At 40.4% G+C, this 18,926-nt stretch overlaps 5 protein-coding genes across 7 annotated transcripts; 3 read left to right on the forward strand and 2 right to left on the reverse strand.

Moving 5' to 3' along the window:
• The first annotated feature begins 22 nt into the window (after window positions 1-22).
• LOC135350050 (GRB2-associated-binding protein 2-like) lies at window positions 23-5,416 on the forward strand. The gene is made up of 5 exons (XM_064548748.1): window positions 23-181; window positions 2,081-2,345; window positions 3,465-4,744; window positions 4,976-5,032; window positions 5,159-5,416. Exons 1-5 carry the CDS (start codon window positions 110-112, stop codon window positions 5,198-5,200), a joined length of 1,716 nt encoding a protein of 571 aa, XP_064404818.1. The 5' UTR covers window positions 23-109; the 3' UTR covers window positions 5,201-5,416.
• A 63-nt stretch (window positions 5,417-5,479) lies between these two features.
• LOC135350045 (transcriptional activator GLI3-like) lies at window positions 5,480-9,503 on the reverse strand. The gene is made up of 4 exons (XM_064548743.1): window positions 9,154-9,503; window positions 8,818-8,932; window positions 8,342-8,430; window positions 5,480-7,166 (listed from the first exon to the last, which is right to left on the reverse strand). Exons 1-4 carry the CDS (start codon window positions 9,304-9,306, stop codon window positions 5,517-5,519), a joined length of 2,007 nt encoding a protein of 668 aa, XP_064404813.1. The 5' UTR covers window positions 9,307-9,503; the 3' UTR covers window positions 5,480-5,516.
• Window positions 9,503-12,979, forward strand: LOC135350081 (post-GPI attachment to proteins factor 2-like). The gene is made up of 7 exons (XM_064548791.1): window positions 9,503-9,641; window positions 9,809-9,993; window positions 11,187-11,442; window positions 11,498-11,598; window positions 11,885-11,993; window positions 12,664-12,746; window positions 12,841-12,979. Exons 2-7 carry the CDS (start codon window positions 9,841-9,843, stop codon window positions 12,886-12,888), a joined length of 750 nt encoding a protein of 249 aa, XP_064404861.1. The 5' UTR covers window positions 9,503-9,641; window positions 9,809-9,840; the 3' UTR covers window positions 12,889-12,979.
• On the reverse strand, window positions 12,898-18,925 carry LOC135350068 (WD repeat-containing protein 55-like). Of its 3 annotated transcripts, none has more exons than XM_064548775.1 (8): window positions 18,832-18,925; window positions 14,926-15,101; window positions 14,766-14,869; window positions 14,614-14,701; window positions 14,493-14,565; window positions 14,229-14,435; window positions 13,340-13,509; window positions 12,898-13,249 (listed from the first exon to the last, which is right to left on the reverse strand). In XM_064548775.1, the coding sequence occupies exons 2-8, from the start codon at window positions 15,054-15,056 to the stop codon at window positions 12,952-12,954; spliced, it is 1,071 nt and encodes a 356-aa protein (XP_064404845.1). In that variant the 5' UTR covers window positions 15,057-15,101; window positions 18,832-18,925; the 3' UTR covers window positions 12,898-12,951. The 3 variants fall into 3 exon arrangements, with proteins under 3 accessions (XP_064404845.1, XP_064404846.1, XP_064404847.1); XM_064548776.1 differs by having other exon boundaries at window positions 14,926-15,091; window positions 18,832-18,918; XM_064548777.1 differs by lacking the exon at window positions 18,832-18,925 and adding an exon at window positions 15,164-15,182 and having other exon boundaries at window positions 14,926-15,091.
• On the forward strand, window positions 16,165-18,358 carry LOC135350072 (uncharacterized). The gene is made up of 3 exons (XM_064548781.1): window positions 16,165-16,918; window positions 17,146-17,314; window positions 17,456-18,358. Exons 1-3 carry the CDS (start codon window positions 16,698-16,700, stop codon window positions 18,065-18,067), a joined length of 1,002 nt encoding a protein of 333 aa, XP_064404851.1. The 5' UTR covers window positions 16,165-16,697; the 3' UTR covers window positions 18,068-18,358.
• Window position 18,926: the final 1 nt, after the last annotated feature.

The raw sequence follows: 18,926 nt of genomic DNA on the forward strand, positions 1-18,926 counted from the left end.
AGTCACAAAAGTATACGGAAAATATCCACAACAAAGCGCTTGTTTTGGCCTTTGCATGTAATACGTGTGTACGTGTACAGGTCATCAGAATTTACAGCAGCAGCAAAAGATGGGAGGTGGTGAAGTTCTGAGAAAGGGATGGCTCATTAAGAGCCCACCTTTAGACAGTGGAGGTATCAAGGTGAGTTTGGCTGTTCCTAGCAAGCTAGCTTACTCTACTAGCTAGCATTGCTTGGTGAATGAGACTCTCAAAGTGAACCTAGCTGCACATAGTATACCACCTTATATGCTTGTACTGTATAAACCAAGTTGTAGATGAGTGCATGTATTAAAGTTATGAGGAGAGATTCGTATGATTTCCGAATCTAACTATTGTTTATCTGTTGGCTAATTCTGGTTAATAAACACTTTAATCTGCCTCGAATCAATAATAATTATTGTGATAATTTAATACACAAGTAGTCCTAAAAGTCCACTGTATGGTACTACATCAGCTAATACTAAAGAGGTGAAGGCTGTAAGTTGTGACAATGAAGGTGACAGTATTTTAATAGCATGCATGTACATGTACATGTAATGTGGATTGCTAATTTCTGGTTTAGGGACAATTTTACATCCTTGGCTTGACATTATTTTGTCAATGTAGAGTGGTTGTAACACGGATTAAGCATAGCCTCTACACAGGCTCTCCTTTTTCTGTTCTTTATCACAATCGTTCAATAAGATAAAATACTGTATAATTCGTTCAATGAGATAAAATACGGTATTAATTGGAGGAATAAAGAAAGAAATAGACGTAAAGTTAGGAAAAAGGAGAGCCTGTATCGGGAAGTCGCGTGAGGGTAGAAGGGTGGTAGAAAGGTGAAAATGAGCGTGGGCATACTGAGCTAGAGATGTTGGACTGCCCACGCAGAGGTCTACGACTAATAAAACTTTGCCTGCAGCAAGCTGGACATGGACTTGGAACTGGAAGTTTGCAAGCACTATAGCTATTAGGCTTAGCTAGATGATCTACTAGTCTAGATTGTGTGTTTAGATTCTATCACTATCACCTTTTCTTGTGTCTTTCTACATGCTATAGTAGAATAGCTTAGTCATCATTATCATATAGCAGGTAGCTACTGCCACCAGAACTGGCCACGCTGGTTCTCTGATCTGACTTGCAGCACAGCTTGGTGGTTGTCTGAGTTTGAGTGCAGTACAGTACAGTCTTACTCTGAATGCGTGGGAGAATACCTTACGTCACAATTGTGGGCTACATATCGCCCACGTTCATAAAATTCCTTGTGGATCACGCGATTTCCCAAACCAGGCCTTACTTTTTCTTAACTGTACGCCCATTTCTTTCTTTGCTGCCTCACTATGTCTTTCTTATGTTTATGGATGAACAGTGACAAGAGCAAGAAAAAGTAAGGCCTGGGAACGAGGCTAGATTAAGCATAACTTTCTATTTCTGCACCTGTTGGGGTTTGCAATGTATATTTTGTGGGAGTAAGTTGTGTATCATTTTTGAGTAAATGTAGCAAATAATCTGATCAGATTTCTCTTCATTACTGATGCGTGTGGCAACATTCTATCTATTGTCACCAGTCTCAGACTCAGACTCCACAGGCTTATTCATAGACTCTCAATATTTTGGAACTATGCGCTCTATATTTGTAAACTTCAAACAAACAACTTTGTTTATTTTATGGTGTTATTTCCTCTTACATCTGTTGCTATTACTCGGCTAGTAAGTGCATGGTATAGAGATAATTATTAGAATTCCTTCCTCTCGCCATTGTGTGAAAACTACAGTTATAGCTTCATAAAGTAAAGTTTGTATATTAATTGTGTGTCTTTATAGCTAAAGAATGTAGTTGCTACATAACTGCTGAGTAATCATTGATCACGAGTAATGTCAATATAATATACGTAGCTGTTCCATTAGTCAAGTACGTCAACAAACTGCACTACCAACTGATGCTTGTATTTGTTTGTATTAATTAGTAAGCAACACATAAATTATTGCAACTGAAGCCTACTGCTGTTGCAATTATTATGCTGTGTAAACTAAACATACTATTTCCTATTTCTCCAGGCCTGGCGGAAGCGATTCTTCAAACTTCGCTCGAGCAAGATTCTCGAATACTACAAATCAGAGGATGGTGACCTAAAGGGTGTGATCAACCTCGAAGATTGCAAGTCTGTAAATTCTGACCTCTTTCACAAGAAGTATAAATACGTGTTTGACATCGAGACACATGACAGGGTATTCTATCTGGTAGCATCCTCCTCTGTAGAGATGACGGAATGGGTGGATACTCTTTGCAATGTCTGCGGCTTCACTCTAAGGAGCGAGCTAAGTGAGTTGATTTTAGTTGTTGAGGGCATCTATATACTGTGGACACTTATAATTATCCCGGACACTTTTCTGGGCAATTTTCGTAGTTCTAATACAGCAGACAATGTAAATTTTAAAGCACCAGAGAGTGGTGCTTTAATTTTACTAAATGTCCGGACAAAACCTTAAATACCTTCCAAGCAACGTAGCTTAATTTATAGCTAGCAAGAGTTCTGCAGTTAGATGCTCGAGTTTTAGTAACAACTGTTTAGTCCCACACTGTATTATTAGCTCGCAGGCAGCTGTTTTACGGACATATCACGTACATGTACGCTATAAAGATCCCTTCCAATTATACTCCAATTTTTTGCTGCCCGATATATAAGATATTTTAACAGATGCAGATTTTTGCTAGTTGGCTCAAGAACCCTCAGAAGAAAATTTCACGTGTTGTAATATTCGTGTTTCAATGCCAGGAAACCACACCCACCAAGAGGCCGGTGCGTGTGAGTCTCCCAGTTAATTTTCGCATTGACTGGAAGTTTTGAACCTCACGAAAATTTCCCACTACATGTACAAAATGTGTAATTTATGGTATACCGTATATCTTCTAATTTATCGGACAGCAAAAAATAATTATTTTGGAAATTGTCCGGGTATAATTGGAACAGATTTTTATAGAGCATGCGAAGTGTCCGGAATAATTAGAACAAGCAAGCAGCTGCATGCGAGCTAGCTAAGTTTAATAGAACAAGGTACGACTGAATAGTTGCACTAACTATCTAAAACTAGCTACTCAAAGCTATCTAACTGCAGCACTCCAAGTCTTACTTGCCGTCTATGAATGGTAACTCAACTTTTCAAGGTATTGTCCGGATATTTAGAACAAATGTAATATTAAAGTACTGGAGTGTCCGTTGTATTAGAACAACGAAAATTGCCCAAAAGAGTGTCCGGGTAATTAGAAGTGTCCGATAAATTAGAAGATATACGGTACTAACTGTTGCTCACTTGTGTGGTCATTGATTATCTTATCTCCTTCTGCATCTGTGTAATATACACTTTTTGCTTCTGGGCCCACTTTAAATCAATTTGGGATACATTCGCTCTTTGTCTACACACACACACACACACACTGCAGCTCCTGCAGAGCAGTCCAAGTCCATGGGTAGCATAAAGCACTCCAAGGGCGATGCTGTCATCTCTCCACCCGTCTCGACACTACCTCAAAATGTCAGTGGAAGTCTATTAAGTGACAAATTCGGAGTAGTAGAGAATCAAAGTGATGTCTACTCACTTGCTTCAGCAGCTCTCTATGATGTGCATACAAAGCTTGGTCGTTCCACAGAGGTCCCTGCAGGAACTTCTCTCTCAGATGCTCTCACCGCTAAAGGAATGGCTCCATCGCCGTATAACTCCACCTATAGTCAAGCTACATGTACACCACTACCTGACGGTGCATATTTCTCACCCCGAGAAAACGATGTATCAGCCCTGTATGCTGTCCCAGATAAGAAAAATAAACTGCAAAAACAAGACAAAGCTGTGAAAGATCTCAGTCCAAACCATCGAGTTCTAAGTAGCACTAAATCCGATGCAGGAGCAGTTTTGAGATCAGAAGAACAGGCACCAAAACTTCCGAGTTCTGCATCTGTCTCAAGTGGCTTTAGACCGGCAGAAACTATGGCCAATGGATACATGCGACCTTCACAGTGGACTAGCAACCCAAGACCTGCCAACTACAGTTATGTATCTGGTCCTCCGAGACCAGCAGATGCATCTTCAGCTACCCATCGCTCTGCTTTGTTGAAAATGGAAAATGACCTTACACCAAGTGATGACAGAAGAGACTCACCTGAATACACCAATTTGAGAGAGCTTCGTGAAGAACTGGGACGAGTCAATGCACCCCCACAAATCGATCGCTCCGTGAAGCCCTCACCGCCTTCAGTTCAACGAAGCTTGAAACCAGGAACAAACTTAGATATAGACAGCCTTCCCGCCTCCCCACCAAACTTCCCCAGTCGGACTGGCTCTGTGTCTACTCCCACTATTGTCGATGCTACTGATCTACCCAGACCATCAAAGAAGACAATGAAGTACACTCAATTAGATTTTCACTCCGAATCTGGTCAACTGTGTTTTATTGCTGATCAGCCAGTTAACGATACAGCATCTCTAAGAGCTCCAGTACCCATACCACGAAGCACCAGCAAGCCAAAGAGAGTTAACTATTCGGACATTAACATTCGGGCGACTGTTGAAATGGAAACCAATTCTTCCACGGAGGAGGCTAAGCAGAAGCACATGAGTCTGGTTGAGGCTGAGGTGGCTGCTCTCGCTGAGAAACCATATGTGAATGTTGCACGAGATGGACTGCCAGATGATGACACTGACCCTGATTACTACACACACATGAGAGTGAGCTCTAACGTAGCATTAATTGCTCTTAGCTGACTATGTTCAACAGTATTGTAACACAGTGAATAGAATCTAGCCAATATTGCCTCATGTGGGAATCCCTCATAACTTGATTGCTGAAATCCCTCATAACTTGATTGCTGAAATACTTCTCAGGTTAATTTGTACTTGCTACATGCACTCCTCTGCATGCCCTGTTGACTTACAATGCCATGTAATTACTATTCTCAGGACCTCCCAGCAGACTCTTTGCTTTACGTTCTCATGACAAAGAAGGGAGATGGAAAGGTAAAATCTTTGTGTTGGACCAGGCTTGTTTAAATTCGTTCAATGATTGTATGTCACCTATTTTGTACAAAACTCTTTCAGTCATACTATGATTAAATTGTGCACCTCCATTTAATCTCACTGCAGTGTGACGAGAACTTGTATCAGGAGCCAAGAGAGGGCCACTAATTAACCAAGTGACTGCCTCGGCATACCCAAGCTTATTATACATGTACAGTCATGTATGTCTACTGTGTTTGTGAGTAACGTTATTATTTATGTGTATTTTTATCATCAAAAATTGAGTATGTGTAAATGAATATTCCAATTACATGTATCTTATATCTTTTTTATTATTATAATGCTCTTTACCTAATTAAACACATAATTGGATCTTTAATCGAATCGTTCTAAGTGCAAAAATGTAAACCACTGCGCATGCTTCGATCATTAGCATTATCATCATCATTACAAAAAGTGATATTCAATTGATTAAACGATCACCCTATACAGATGAATGTGGAATTGATGGTGTGTACAAAAATTGAAATCCTTGTGAGTTCACAAGAGGAATGAATTGGGGACTACCTGTAGTAGTGGGTGTGGTTAGGGACGATACAGACACACCTGTGCATAGGGGTGTGAGAGGGCGATCAGAAGCCGTGCTGGAGAGAGTCACACGTCCATTATTCGACCTGGCGATAACTGTTTGGGTTGTCATGTGATCCATTCTTGGAGGCACATGCTGAAGTAGCATTGGTGGTCGAAGAATTTGTTTATTCTGGTGGGCGATAGCATTTTGGTGAGCAAGAAGAGTTTGTGTTTGACACAGTTCTTGCTGTAGCCGAGCAATTTTCTGTCGAAGTTGAGCCTCAACATTTTGTTGGGAAGATGTATCTTTAATCTGTTCGGCCTGCCTCAAACTGAGAGTGTCATTGGTGCTTGTCACTGGCGATTGAATCGAAGTTGGTTGAGGAGCGATTTGAATCACATGCTGTCTCTGTAAGTTCTCTGCTGAAGAAGCCATTGGCATCAATATCATTCCCTTGGCCACTTGAGGGCCTCCAGGTATTAGTCCTAGCAGCTGGTTTTGGTACGGTGATCCTGCAGGTAGCTGTACCAATGGGATCGGAATAAGCTGAGGTTGATTGCTGATAGCAGGTCCAGTAGGAATCAGCTGAGTTCCATTCATCAATCTCCTCTTCAGATTTGCAGAGGAGTGGGCAATCCTTGCCGACTCTTGAGGCAGAGAGGCGTGCGGTGAGTGTATGGGAGGAGAGAGTGGTGTCCCAGTAGGGCTGTGGAACACAAAGGAGGAAGGAGAGAGTGATGGAGTTCTTGCCGATGAGCCTGAGCTTGAGGATGCTTCGAAGGGTACAATACTGCTTGCATCAATCATTGATGTCATAGCTTCGCAGCTATTTCCCGAGCTGCTACCACGCTCTTGTCTCTCCTTGAGCTTGTGTGAGTATTTAATGTGTTTTCGCATTGAGCTTGGATCCGTATAGCTCTTCTCGCAACCTGGATACTTACAAGCGTACGGTTTTCGCGTCACATGAGTTTTCATATGTTTTGCTCTGTCACTCGTATTATTGAACCGCTTTGCACAGCCTTCGTAATGACACTCGTATGGTTTTTCGCCAGTGTGAGTTCGAACGTGCAGTTTGAGGTTCTCTAATCTCGAAAAGCACCGATTGCAACTTAGCAGCTCACATTTGAAAGGCTTCTCTCCAGTATGACATCTCAAATGTGTGATGAGTTTGTATCTTGCATCAAACGGTTTGAAATTGCGAGTACAATCTTTCCAGTAGCAGATATACTGTGACATGGCCAGTGTGTGTCCCTTGTCTAAATGTGAGACCAGTAGTGGCAGAGATTGAAACTCTTGATTGCAGCCTTCCCACAGACAAACTTGTGGAGTGGTTTCCTCTTCATCGGCTTGACTACTTCCTGCCTGTCCTTGTCCCGAGAGTATGTCCACAAATATGCCTTGGTGTGCTTGAAGAGAGGATGGGGGACTACAGAGAATGGCAGCCGAACCTGGCGGAGAGCTGGAAGTGGTGGTGGAGGAGGGAGAAGAAATCATCGAAAGTTGTGATGAGGTGTCCATACTATAGAGTGCTGTAGTCTCACTGTTCATGGAGTGCAGCAACTCCTATAGTGGGAGAATTATTTGTTAATATATATGGCGTGCAAGCGCATATGCTGTATCGAGATTTCCTATATGGCCAACTTTGTTTACAACAACAATAGTAGTGTAGAGCATTGCAGAGATTACAAAACAAGTGGATTTCTTGGAAATTGAACCCTATCGTAAAAGCACAGTGACATGTGTACCACCAGTTTGCATGATACATTACCCTGCTATACTACAGGAGATAATTTAATTTTAAATGTTGTGACAGCAATTAAAGATTCGCAGATAGTACCAATGTTTGTTTTGTAGCCTAGTATTCTGGAGGGGTGACACATGCTACGAATTCTCTTGCGACCAAAATACTATGAAAAGGTAATGCAGCTATGCTCTTCTTTAACGGATAGCCACAAAAAGTAGACCAATATTATTACGCTACCCTGAAGAAAACACAATAATATTCACTCCATTTACTATCTTTAAATCTTGTGATAATAGTTTGGCTCAAAGTATGGGACGTTAGCTAGACAAATAGAGCTTTGTTCTGGTGACAATACTATTCCTGGTGAACCAGTAAGAATGTTTATTAAATCAAGGAGTTGAAATTAGTTTAGGCTTACTACAGCCGCAAAAAAAGTTAAACATCCCTACACAGGTATCTCAAGCTCACAGTGTGCCTGTACAGGTTCGTGGGGATACATGTGTATGTGCTATATCCATTAAGTGGACATTCCAAGAAGGTATTTTCCGTAGGCACTGTTTAGGGGTGGTTGATTTCCTAATTGAATTAAGTAATTGTCTATTAATTAGTCCATCGCTATTGGATCGCTGATATACAATAGGCAGGGCAATAAATTTACTTAGTCCACTCTCAGATACAAGCCACACCTAGTGAGGAATTGCAAGAAAATGCACAATACCGTACGTACATATTACCTGCCCACTAGATATGCAGGTTTGATTCACAATAGCTTGGAAACAATGGAAGTTGTATGGATTCCTGAGAGTAAGTATGGGGGTGCTCAAGAGAATTCTGGCTACATACATACACACTAGCAACCTCAAACGTGATGGTAAGAGACAAGAAAATTATCTTATATAGAAATCTCTAATGTGAGTGTGTATGAAAATAAGGATACTTCAGGGAGTAGAACGCAAAACACACCAGATTTTTAGTATGGTCATGCAACACATACTTTTTGATTGGGTGATGATGCTGAGCTGGTAGAGAGAGATTGGCTCAGAAAGTTGTGCATGTAACTTGCCCCCAAGGGTAACCAGGTGACTGTGTGTGTGTGTGTGTGTGTGTGTGTGTGTGTGTGTGTGTGTATGTGTGTGTGTGTGTGATGTGCTTGCATTGAGAGATTGTCTATTAAACATAAACAACAAGATTGCTCAGAAAAGAATACTTAGCTTTATCATAATTGATCAGCTGTTGTTTATAGTCTATTTTTGGCTATGCCCAAGGCAACCCACTGCAACCTTACTAATGCCTAATGTTTATCAGCAATCTGGGAATAGTAGCTTATCAGGAGCACATAAACATCTCACCATGAGGCTGTAGCATGGTCTCCATCTACTTACTTTTTGGAGCAATAGTAACCAGCATTATACTTTACTCAGGGACAATAATTATGCGCTTTATGATAGCGGAAAAATACCAAAAACATACCTTGATCATGGGCCTGTGTGTAATTAAGCTGAAGTGGAATAGTTGCTGAGATGTTATCCGAAGAAGATGTGGTTGATGAAGCGTCCACTTGGGCAATTTCAACTTGGGCTATTTCCTGCAAAGGAACCGAACAGAGAATAAAGGACAATAAAACAATGAGCCTCCAGCAATAAACTATCTTGTCACACTTTTGTTTACAGAAAAAATATATATCAACTACGGTAGGTATACGGTAGCCAAATAATGTATAAAATGGAAACACATACACGGCATGGCAGACAATGAGCATTGTAAACACACACAACACACAGGCACAATACATTCTACTTGGCTTACACTGTTGGCATTTCCATTCGAGTTGGAGGAGCTACCTTGCTGGGACTCAGTCTCTAGCTCTGACATCGACACCGAGCTGCTGCTGCTAGGACCAGCTGCAGCAGACATAGCCTCCCTCGGATGCTCGACATCTGATAAGCAATCCATGTACATATCTACAAGTCTGCGTGTGCTGCAAACTTGTTGTCTGCAAAAACAATGAGCTTAGCTAGCTAGCTAGCTAGCTGTGGGGATGCTGACTTGTACAGTGAAGTCTGGGCTGCAGTAAATTTGTCAAGATCTTTCCATTCTTCATGCATTCAAAGTCAACACACTGCATTGCTTATAAGCAAAATCAGTGGTACAAAACGACTAAGTTTGCATAGACACCTCCCACGATCTTTGCAGACCACACGCGAAGACTCTTAATTGAGGCACACCTTCATCAAACAAAATTCATCTTTGCAGTCAATACGCGTTTTTCATTCTGGACTCTACCGACTCTACAGGTTTGTTGTGTGTACTGTGTACGTGTATTGTTCTGGTAGACCTTTGAAGAGGCCTGCTGTGTACGTGTCTATAAAATTATGTAGATCTAAATTAGGGATTTCCCCATCTTTAATTATCACAGTGTTATAAATCTCATTTTATGCAGTTGCTATTTTAAATTCCCCAGAGGTCTCTGTGCTTTTAGAAATCAATGAGAAGATGCCTCCACATGTGCCAACGAAGAGGTTGCTCCATATTCCTTTTGCCTACATACAAGCGTTCACATTTTCCATTCCATTTGTCTCGCTGTTCACTGTGGTTAGCCTGGGCGTGTATTTACATCTGGACAAAGTCACAACTACCCATTGCAAGGTAAACAATTTCCATCCCATAGTGTGGGGTATGTGGTAAGTTTTGGGGAGAGATGATGGACACAAAGTAGTTCATGTCTTCCGATTTTTTGCTTTGTCTAAGTTTGTTGGCAGCAATAATTGAGAAAATGGGCTAGTGGGTGACCTACTAATTTTACTCATGATCTAAGAGCACACTAATTGACGATAAGATTTCAACACAACACTTGTAGGCTGTAATAAGTAGTTTACAAGATCTGCATAGTTCGTGTGTGGGGGGGAGTTAATTATGGGATAGTTATAATTGATATTTGTATTTGTGTATATAGCTAATTAATCTATGTAGTAATTTGGCATGTTTCCATTACGCTCCAAAACGAGAGCTCATATCTTTTAGCGTTGCTAATGTGCCTCTAGCCATCCCCTACTGAGAATAAATTGAAACGTGCTCCTAAATTGGAGTCATGTTTACACAAATTCATTGGCTTGTTAAGCACAGTTGTTTTATTTCATTAAAGTGTGAAATCCTTAATATTATAAGTGCACACTCAAATGAGTTATGCTTATGGAAGTTATCGTCCTCTCCAAATTAGTAAAATGGGCATTCAGTATAGATACAGGAGATATCGGGTAATTAGCCCCAAGACATAGCAAGAATTTAGTACTGTAGGGAATGCCGCTATATACATGCTGTAGTTCACAATGAATGCTGCCATTAGTAACAGTTTTGTACACCTGATGAAAACAATTCTAAACGCTGTACAGAAATATGCACATGCAGTTTGTACTCTTGATATGATTGGTGAGACTGTCTTTCTTTCCATACCATATATTTCAACCTTAACCAAAACAGTTTCAAATAGGCCAGCGCCAGCTTAGTGCTCCATGTAATATGCCCACCCAAACACTGTATTGAAAATACCCACCAAACATGGATCAAAATACATTTTTCTGTCTCACATCTTTGCATCAAAGGAGGCCCCAAACCATGTCGGTAATATAGAAGTATGTTTGCGTCATTTGTGTATGCCATATTACTAGAATATTTTATGAGCATCAAACTTTGCGAGCGTTGATCACTTTGCAAAAAAAACCTAATCTGGTAATGGACACGATCCTTGCCAGAATGCAATAGTTCGATTGCAAAGGGTCAAATTTTCTGCTGATTTTGGCTCATTCGCAAATGTTTCACCAGGTACCAATCGTTGTTTACAGGTACCGAATATAGTCCCTTCAATAAGTGCAGTCATCGGTGGTGTGACTCCGGAGAGATATATTTGGCGGTTTGGAATGGCTTTCTTTAGTTTTCCACAACTTCTTAACTCGTTTCTCTACTACAACTTCTTTGGGCAATCTTCTGCTGCCAGTGAGAAATGGTACCGTACTTTGAACAAACTGGTATGGTTGCTGTTCGTTGTTCAAAATCTATCCTTGTTTGGGCTCACATACGTGTCTTCGGTCGAGTATTTCCGTGAGTTTCTAATTTGATCGTTTTTTTTATAAAATACTGTATTTTGTTTTTCCAGCATTCCATAGAAATTGTTTCATCTTGTTTGTGGTCTGTTCAATGCTGCACATGATTTTGTTTCTCACAATTTTCTACTATGGGAGGCCATCCACTTACAGAGTAAGTAGTTGTGCTCTGCAGCTCACTTGGAAGTTTGGGGCAGTGTAAAAACCGATATAGCTTCAGTAGTTTACATAAGGAAACCATGGCCACCAGCCACCACTCTATCAAAGGTCTTATGTAAACATTTGCACTTATCTCAAGCATTTTACTATTTACCCCAAACTTCCAAGCACAGTAGTGACTAGACAGTTTTTTACTTTGTCTTGTAGTCTTGCAGTGTGTTGTTTATAAAACACTAGGGTAAAAGCTGCTTTTCATTAAGATGTTATTGTCTCTCCCACAGGACAACATATCATTTAGGCTGAGACTTGCATTCGCTGCTTCCCATATCTCGATTTTTCTCATCAGTCTCTACTTTTACTGGAGACACAACACTTACTGTGAACCATATGGTATCCTCAACATTACATAGACATAGTGGTGTAGTTATTTCTTTGACTCTAGTGAGTATTTTCCTGATTTTAGAGGGGTGGTTATCTAAGGGAAACCCTAATTATTGGTGGATTCTGTAATGGGCCCAAATCCATCAGTTTTGTCACTTCTGGAAAATAAGCGTGATTAAGTCAGATTTCCAACCTGTCTGGTGAGAGTGGTACACAAACCTGATCATGTTACCCTATAGGGCATACCTCAACAGAATAGCGAGGTGGCCTGTTAGAACAGCGTTGGGGCCAATTAACATTATTAAGAGTGTGACCTAGCTAGTACTTATTTAGTTAGGGTGATTGCAATTGACATTTAGATTATCAGTCAGTCAGCATTATGTTGCGAAAACGCTTTGCCAAATAGCCTTTATCACTTTTTCGCCCAGGCTACGAAAGGATCAATATATTGTTCGAATGCGTAGTTATCATTTATGATGATACTACAAGACTGATTAATTGTGAATTACATGCTCTTTACATGTTTATCATTCTGTGATCTATGCAAAAACTCAATCAGAAAAACCTCACATTCAGACTTGATGTATGGTATACCTCCCACCAGTTTGTTGATTGTTTATGATAAGATGACTATCAGTTCTTTAATGTGGCTTCAAACATTCCCTAACACTGTTCACAGTCTACAGTATTTATGGATTCTGTGAGTACTTGGTTGTGCTAACCAACGTAGCATTCCAAACTGTTCAGGCTGTGGATTTCCAGGCAAGTTTGTAATGCATTGATCGTATGCATAATAATTATTATTGTGTAATTTGCCTGTGTGTGATGGATGATCTTTACCTATTATCCAATGTAGAATGACTACCACTTGACTATAGAAGTAGCACGGCCCCACAAACCCTGAACTGTAGTAGTGAATTGTCCAATACTCCAATACGTTTTATAGCGTGTATATGATATTAATTGATCAAAGATCAGCAAAAAAATTAACATCACTATTGTCCTCTTTCCTTTGTTTCTTTCTCTTTTTTCTTAAATATGTGTCGTCTCGATCTGCAACCTCTGCTTTTGTTTTCCTCTTACCGGATGGTCCGTCTGAAGGAAGGGTAGGAATAGCTCCTACTGGCCAGAACTTGAGACAGTCTTGTGAACTCGTGGCAAGGAATTCACGGTCATGTGTCAGACACATTGCATCTATTGATAATGCAGTTGGTGATTGTTTTCCAATTATACCCAACGTCTGGTTAGGGAGGATCTGTACAGACCTGTTTGTGTGAATATGTGTGAATGTGTAAGTACAGATTTTAGAATGTGGGAACTAACAAAATTCTGCTTGAGAATTGACACCAACTTACCTGATCATGCCGTCCATGCAACCAGTACAAACTACTGAGTCATTGAGAGCAAGCATACAGTCTATGGACTGAGGGTGGCATGGAAATCTGTCAGTGATGTCTCCCCACAGGCCCCAGTTATATATCATGAGAGTGCCTTCTCCGTCTCCACACACAACCTTCTTTCCACCCTATGCAATTAAGTGGGTTGGTTTGATTAATCACTGGACACAAACAATGAGTGAGACAACAGCTGCAGTTCTAATGGACAATTAATGGCCTATAAAATTATGGTGTTGTAGAAACATAATTATGAGTACTTAAGTGGTGGGTGGCTTAATTATGTTAAAAACGTGGGAGGCTAGTATCAGAGGAGGAGTGCCACATTCTGTGGGCTAACTCACCGTACAGGCCGCAAGTGTGAGAAAAAAGGATGCAAAGGTTTCTTGAAAAATAGTATCATTAATTTTCATGATGATCTCGAGGAAGTGATACTCACAAGCCGAGAAGAATGCTCAGGGTCAAAAGGTCATTAATTAAAACACCACTGGCCTTACAAACTTTACATGTAAAACTGAGTTCACCCTCGTGACCCTGGGTTTACTGTTATCGGTTAGCTATCACGCTCCAGACAGATCCAGGATTTATTTGCAATACCTTTGACCTGCATTCTTTGAAACCACAAGATATTCTGTGGCTATAGGTTTCAATTTTAATGTACTGGTTTGCTGCACTGGATAGATCTAGGTATAGTAAGCAGGCAAATAAAGACAGAAAGTTAGCTGCTATATGCAGCGAAAGTCAAGAACCCAGGACAAGAATGTTTTAATTCTTTTGTGACCCTATTGACCCTGGCATTCCTCTATTTTAGTGAATAGATGTCAGCACTTGGCGTGTACACATTTTGTACCTTTACTATGGCCAGTGAAAGCAGCTCACTCTCATTACAATCTGAGCGCTGGTCTAACAGTCTCTGCCTGAGGTCAAATGCACACAAAGTTCCATCACCACTCGCAGCAAGCAGTGTCCTCCTTGTATCATCAACAGCCATGCTCGAAATAAAGTCATGACTCTCATTGAAACAGAAGGGTGCCTTCCACGACCGAGTGTCCCAAATCTGTAATAAACATAAGTCACGCGTACTTACATATGCAATCAGTATTATTGCAAACACCTTTATTTCTCCACTTTCGTCTCCAGAAACAAGCACACCTTCAGATACTGTCAGCATCGAATAAACTGAGGCGCTACGAGTAATGAGAATAATTTGATGGTTTCATCATGGGCATTACTACCTGTGTGCTTTTCCAATAGATCTCAGTAGCTGCCCTGTCTCTACATCAATGGAGATTATTTCCTTACCTTGAGTTCCACAGAAAAGTCCTATGTATATAAAAAGTTCGTGTAAAACAATACAGTGTAAAAAATTGCTAAGAGCTATACTTACTATTTCCTTTGGATGAGAATTTAAGTTCACGGCAAGAACTCTTGCTCTCAAGATGATTGAAGGAGTGCAGCAGCTTACATGGTTGATTTGAGGTATAGGAGTACCTACAACAAATGCATTATTAATTTTGTGCAGCAGACATAGTCATAATTTTACATACAGATTGATTTGTCCAGTGACGTCACCAGTAGAGATAATGTTGGTGGATGGATGTGAGTCAACGGTGAAGAGTATTTCTTTTTCCGGTCCAGTACCAGTGTCAAATTTTATTGTATAGGGAGAGTCGTCCATTGCTATGCAACTTGACCATAAATCCAACCACAGACCTATACAAGGCTATATACACCATTTAATGATTGCGTGAGTGGATATCAATTATAAATTGGCTATTTAATTACATACAGAAATGCTCAGCAAGCAAGTTTATGAATATTGTTATAACGTGTCAATCAAGCAGTATTCATTTCAGCTTGTTAATACTCTACAGCTGTGAGCCTGTGGAAAACAATTATGTCAGCACTTGCATACGACATGGTGCCACAGACATCCCTAACAACCAAACATTAAGTAAACAAACAATAATTATTTCCTAGTTAGGAGCATGTTTCACCTATGGCTACTATTATAAGCATGCTATCTATAGCACACACTCCACCCAATGAGATCACCAGGCTATTCATTACAGTTCTGTGTTACTTCAAACAATACTACATAGACACTTCACAAACAATTACGCAATCCTTGGCAACATGCATGTACAAATCTGTTCTCATTTTGATCCCTCAAGAGGATACATATTACAATAGAAGTTACTCTACAAGTATCTTGGGGTTAACAATGCCCCAGGCCTCTTGGGGATCAAATTAAAGCAATACAATGAGAGGAGTAAAAAGTTGGAAATGCTGCTCTATACAGTCACAATGGTACAATTGTGGGTATAGTATTATGCACAGGCAAAATTCTCAATGTTTAATGATTAAAGTCTCCCCAAAACCTAGTGTTTTTTAAATGTAGCTATTTATGTAACCTTTAATTGATTAACATGAAACACACACAGTCCTAATGAATCAACTTTTTTATGTAGGGAAATTAACATCTACAAAACTGTGGACAGCTTTTTTCAATAGATAAAAGTCCTACTACTTTCATATTGAATGGCAGAGCCACTACTACATGATCATTGAAATAGCTGAGATGATTACTGTTAAATGGTTTCACACGGTAAAACACTGGTCATATGCCTCACAGCTGATAGGTCTATGAAACATCTGACTTGGTTCATAAAAGGAGATAGTGTACGCTAAGATGACAAAACAAGCATACCAGACATGCTTTGCAGACAATAGCCAACTCAGCAATGACATTAAAAAAAAACATATTACCCCTCTAACCATTTGTAAACCTTGAAGTATCAAAGACTAGAGGCTTATAGAGCTTACACATACAGACAGTGCAACCCAGAGCCACATCAGCAAGTGAGGTGTTACAAAACCACAACTATTTAGATTGTATTGCGCAATTTTTGGCGCCTAAACAGGATACACACTTACTGTGTATTACATTACGCCCTAATCGGTATAGTCAGGAAACTACAATCATCCCGCCAGTTTTGTCAAATCGCCCTCCAGCTGTTGAAAGCTCTTCGAAAAAGAGCGCCAAAAGGCTTTTCTCTATAGAATCAAGGCCTAGAAGCGTTAGTAGATCATTGTGTACAGTCAGCTCTATCTAAAAGTGCTAGAAAAGCTTTCAGAAAACGTCACAAGTGTAACGAAAAGCCTTGAAAAGACACCATTGCCATCGACGTCAGCTGATCTTTATAAACAAAGTTCAAAGTTAAGAAGTCAAAAAGCTAAGAAGTTTCACTCATCAAGTCCTAACTGGAAGCTAGTTACACTTCCTACAGCACGAGAAGAGTGTACAGTGATTATAAGTATGGATCCAGCTACCTTCGCAGCTAACTATGGGTACCCAGCTCTCCCACCACTACCCCCAGGCATTCGATATCCCTACCCGGCTTCAACTGCGGCTCCTACTGCGGTGTCCAGTGGAAGAGGGATGATCTACTATCCACAAGCACTGTCTGTTGAAAAGTCAGATATTGATGTAGACGTTGAAGGGACAGATACAGACGGGTGTCTCGATGACAGCCCAAGGTTAGTTGTTGGTCGCAAACGCTTTGCTAAAACGAGTCTAGTGTATTTTGTGCATGGATATACTTAGAATAGGTACACACAAAGCTACAGTAGTAAATACAGCTATACAAGTAACTCTGTTGAAGTTTTATGCACAAAACAAAGCCTAGAAGCTTAAAAAGCGGGCACTGATTCAATTATTCATTGCTTTGTGGTTATTTGATAAAGATGTGTTTCATGAATTACAGCAGCCCCCAGTCTGATTCAAGGTCTGGCACTCACAAGAGACCAGTGGACAAGAAGCTAAGGAGGCAAATAGCCAACTCCAATGAACGCAGGAGGATGCAGAGTATAAATCAAGGATTCCATTCTTTACGGTTGTTGATGCCACATCTCCAGGGTGAAAAGCTTAGCAAGGTAACATCACAAAGTTGTTAATCATGTATGCTACTGACACCTATGGACTCGCTAAGTGTATAGTATGCATTGTTTCCTCCTATGCTGATAGTTGTGTCAATGTTATTAGTTGGAAGTGATAATAATCATTCTTTACTGTAGGCAGCTGTGCTACAACATGCTGCTGAACACATCTACCGTGCGAATCAGGAGAGGGAACGGCTGATTCAACAAAATACCACCCTTCGCATGATGGTGACAAAACACTACAATCCATTGGACAAGAACAGTGGAGATGTTCTTAGCGAAAATAAAGTGAACAAAGCGACAAGTCCAATGATGTTTGATGAAGAAAAAGCTGCTGCCAAAGAACTCGAACAAATTTTTGCTGCACAAAAAGAGCTCGACAGAATCAGGATGGAACTTGCACGAGAAAGGGATCTCCGAATGCGATTAGAAGCGAAATTCAGCAAAGTACGGAAGGACCTCTCTCCATCAGATGACGAGGACATTGACGAGAGCGAAGGTTCTGAACAAGAAATATACTACAAAACAAAGAGGCCTTGCACTGCCACCAGAGGAACAAGTCCACGAAACAACCTTGACATAATTGTGCGGGCAATTCGAGAAATAGAAGGAGATGCCTTCAGTAGGTCCACAACACCGACTTGTGGTGCTCAAGAACGAAATATTACTGCTGGCACCTTTAGGCCAATCTCAGCTGGTGCAGACAGTACAAGAGTGAGCCCGGTAACGCCGGTTTGTGCATCATAAACTTTTTACTGATCTCACTAATCTCGCATTTCATCTGTAGTCCCAAACTCTAGTATATTGTGTTTCATTAGTTGGTAGTTTCATCTCTGTAGCGTTCTTTTGCTTGTCCTTTCAAAAAATTATATATCAGATCCTCCAGCCGTCTTATTTAAACAGATCATCCCATTGTAAAACATCACCTAATGCTATGCTATTTTCTTATATCACTCAAAGCATTCATTGTTTGTTACATTTGCTCTTTTTCATGTGGCTTATTCCCTACAGTCATATCAACATCTTGTCATCACTAAACCATCATTTAACAATACAGTAACAGGTGGGGCCAGCTATGATGTGATATTATATATGGACTATGGTGTGGCTTTTAATTGTGTGGGAGTGAGAGGGCTTGTGACGTAATACGAATTGCACTTTATACCAAGCTATTGATTGAAAATTAGTAAAGCAGTACCTACTGGTGAGTAGTGTTAAGGTTTCTGGTTTGTATTGAAAACCCACAATTGCATGCACCAAAACACCTGTGTTGATTATAAGAACTCAGCTGAGTAACTCTCTGATGGTAATTAGTCTTCTAAACTAGTCAGCTGTTTGAAGGATACAGCAGCACCATACAAGGAAGTGACAATGCACAATGCGATTTCTGTCCCCAGAACTAGAATGTAGATATAATATACACAATTTGATAACCAACAAAAGCACTGCACTCAGAACATCTTGAGGCAACTATTCTGAACCTATTGTGACAATGTTATCCCAGTACATACCTCAAATATGGATGTAAAGGCTCTGTACTGCTGGTGCAGTGCAGCATCTGTCTGTGGTGTGCTTTAAATAGGCCAGCGCACCCCGCCTTGGTGTG

The sequence above is a fragment of the Halichondria panicea genome, chromosome 16 (assembly GCF_963675165.1).
Source record: "Halichondria panicea chromosome 16, odHalPani1.1, whole genome shotgun sequence".
Taxonomy (NCBI): Eukaryota; Metazoa; Porifera; class Demospongiae; order Suberitida; family Halichondriidae; genus Halichondria; species Halichondria panicea.